Source organism: Pygoscelis adeliae, unplaced genomic scaffold (genome assembly GCF_000699105.1).
Source record: "Pygoscelis adeliae isolate BGI_AS28 unplaced genomic scaffold, ASM69910v1 Scaffold445, whole genome shotgun sequence".
NCBI classification, from domain to species: Eukaryota; Metazoa; Chordata; class Aves; order Sphenisciformes; family Spheniscidae; genus Pygoscelis; species Pygoscelis adeliae.
Window position 1 is genome coordinate 935,647 of NW_008824894.1, and position 1,734 is coordinate 937,380.

The window sequence follows — 1,734 nt, forward strand, 5'->3', positions numbered from 1 at the left end:
TTCCCCCTCCCAATCTCTGAGGCTTGGAAACAGCCAGACTGACAGCACAGGACCTTTTGCTGTTTCGTCCAGGGCTGCCCTCGTTTCAATCTGACTCATTAGAGAAAAGGTAAGAAGAAGCAGAAGACTCAAGTGTGGCGCTCGTGCTTTGCACCAGCCAGTACCTTCTTGAAGAGGACCACGCCATCCTTGCTAAGCTGGTACTTGGTGAAGACATCAGCACTGGAGGAAATCCCAAAAGGAATGTCATCCACAGCTTCTGCTGCCAACAAGAACTCCTTTGCAGTCTCTGATGTCAAATCCTGGCGAATAAAGAAAGGTGTCTCACACGGGACATGTCAAACTGAAGCATAAACATCCCAGGGCTTACCAGCCAGAGAACTGGAAGATCAAGTAAGGCAGGACAGCAAGTGTTTCACAACTTATGGAGAGCCTTCCCCAGCTGTCCGGTCCCCATGGGGCAGAAAGCAGGGAAGGCCCTAGACATACACAAGAGCTTCCCAAACAGAAGCACAAACTCTACCTTAAAGAAGCCAATCACAACCACTTCACTGGAATCCACCAACGTCTCTGCTGCAGCAGCATCTGTCAGGGTAGTTGCAGCCGGGCCAGTGCGTTTCTTCAGCCAGCTGACAATATCATCTGCTTCTCTGCCATCTACAGCAGAAAGATAAGAACATTGATTCACTTTCTCCCCCCTCAACTAAGTTTAAGAACGCAAAACCCCTGAGCTTTGAGACAGACTGTTCAGCAGCTGGCTGAGAGGTCAAGAAGACTTGAGATACCGTTTACGCAACTCTTTTCCTTTCACTCCTAGTGTAATTAAGCTAATCCCTAATTGTTAAGTCAAGGTACAAGGGGCTGCCAGGAATCCATTCTTCCCTTGCTTCTAGCCCAAGCACGTTCTTAAACTTTGACCAGCGATACAGCACTTCTCCAAGCTGCTAGTATTTTTCATGCAACTGTACCACCTTTTCCTTTCAAAATCGGTATTCTGGACGTTACCCCCCAGCACAACGTGGCTTGGTTTAGCTGAATTCTGCTTGTCTTGGTCTTCCTCGCACCTCTTGTCTTACATCTTGTGTTTGCCCCTCTACCCAAGCGCCCAAGCGTTTTTCCAGTTCCGGGTGCTACGTTGCTCGAGTAAAGCCAAGCCAAGCAACAAATCACGCTTGGATCGCTTTGCTTTCCTACACAACAACAATTCCATCTGCTTTAGCTCATGTTAGGGATTTCCCCAGCTTTAGGGGAGAAAGACTGTTAAAGGCAGGCTTGCTCCTCCACGCCCCAAGCGCTGCTCCTTCTCGCGCTCCGCTCCCTGGGTCGCTGTCACAGTGGACCTTGTCCAGCCGCGCCAGCGCACGCGGGAGCCTGGGGCCAGGTGCAAGGACCTGCCACCACGTCGCTGCCCTCTGCACCGGAGCAGCAGGGCCAGGCACGGGGCCAGCCGCCCCGGCTCACCTGTGTACTCCTTGGGAGCGGCCTTGTCGCCGTTCCTGAAGAACTTGATGGTGGGGTAGCCGCGCACGCCGAACTGCTGCGCCAGCTCCGACTCCTCCGTGGCGTCCACCTTGGCCAGCCGGATCTCCGAGCCCTCCGCCTTCAGCTTCGCCGCCGCCTTCGCGTACTCGGGTGCCAGCGCTTTGCAGTGCCCGCACCACGGGGCGTCTGCGGGACAGGGCGTCAGCACCGGCCAGAGTCCCCCCCGCTCCCGCCGGGGCTCAGGGAGCCCCG

The 1,734-nt window shown here is 54.7% G+C and overlaps 1 protein-coding gene across 1 annotated transcript in view; it reads right to left on the bottom strand.

Annotated features, from left to right (window-relative positions):
- The window catches only part of P4HB (prolyl 4-hydroxylase, beta polypeptide), a 12,713-nt gene that overhangs the window by 7,465 nt on the left and 3,514 nt on the right, over positions 1–1,734 (bottom strand). The window contains exons 2-4 of the mRNA XM_009324600.1: positions 1,462–1,668; positions 524–657; positions 165–302 (exon numbers count right to left, since the gene is read on the bottom strand). Coding sequence (XP_009322875.1) covers positions 165–302; positions 524–657; positions 1,462–1,668 — 479 coding nt within the window. The remainder of the gene's footprint in view (positions 1–164; positions 303–523; positions 658–1,461; positions 1,669–1,734) is intronic.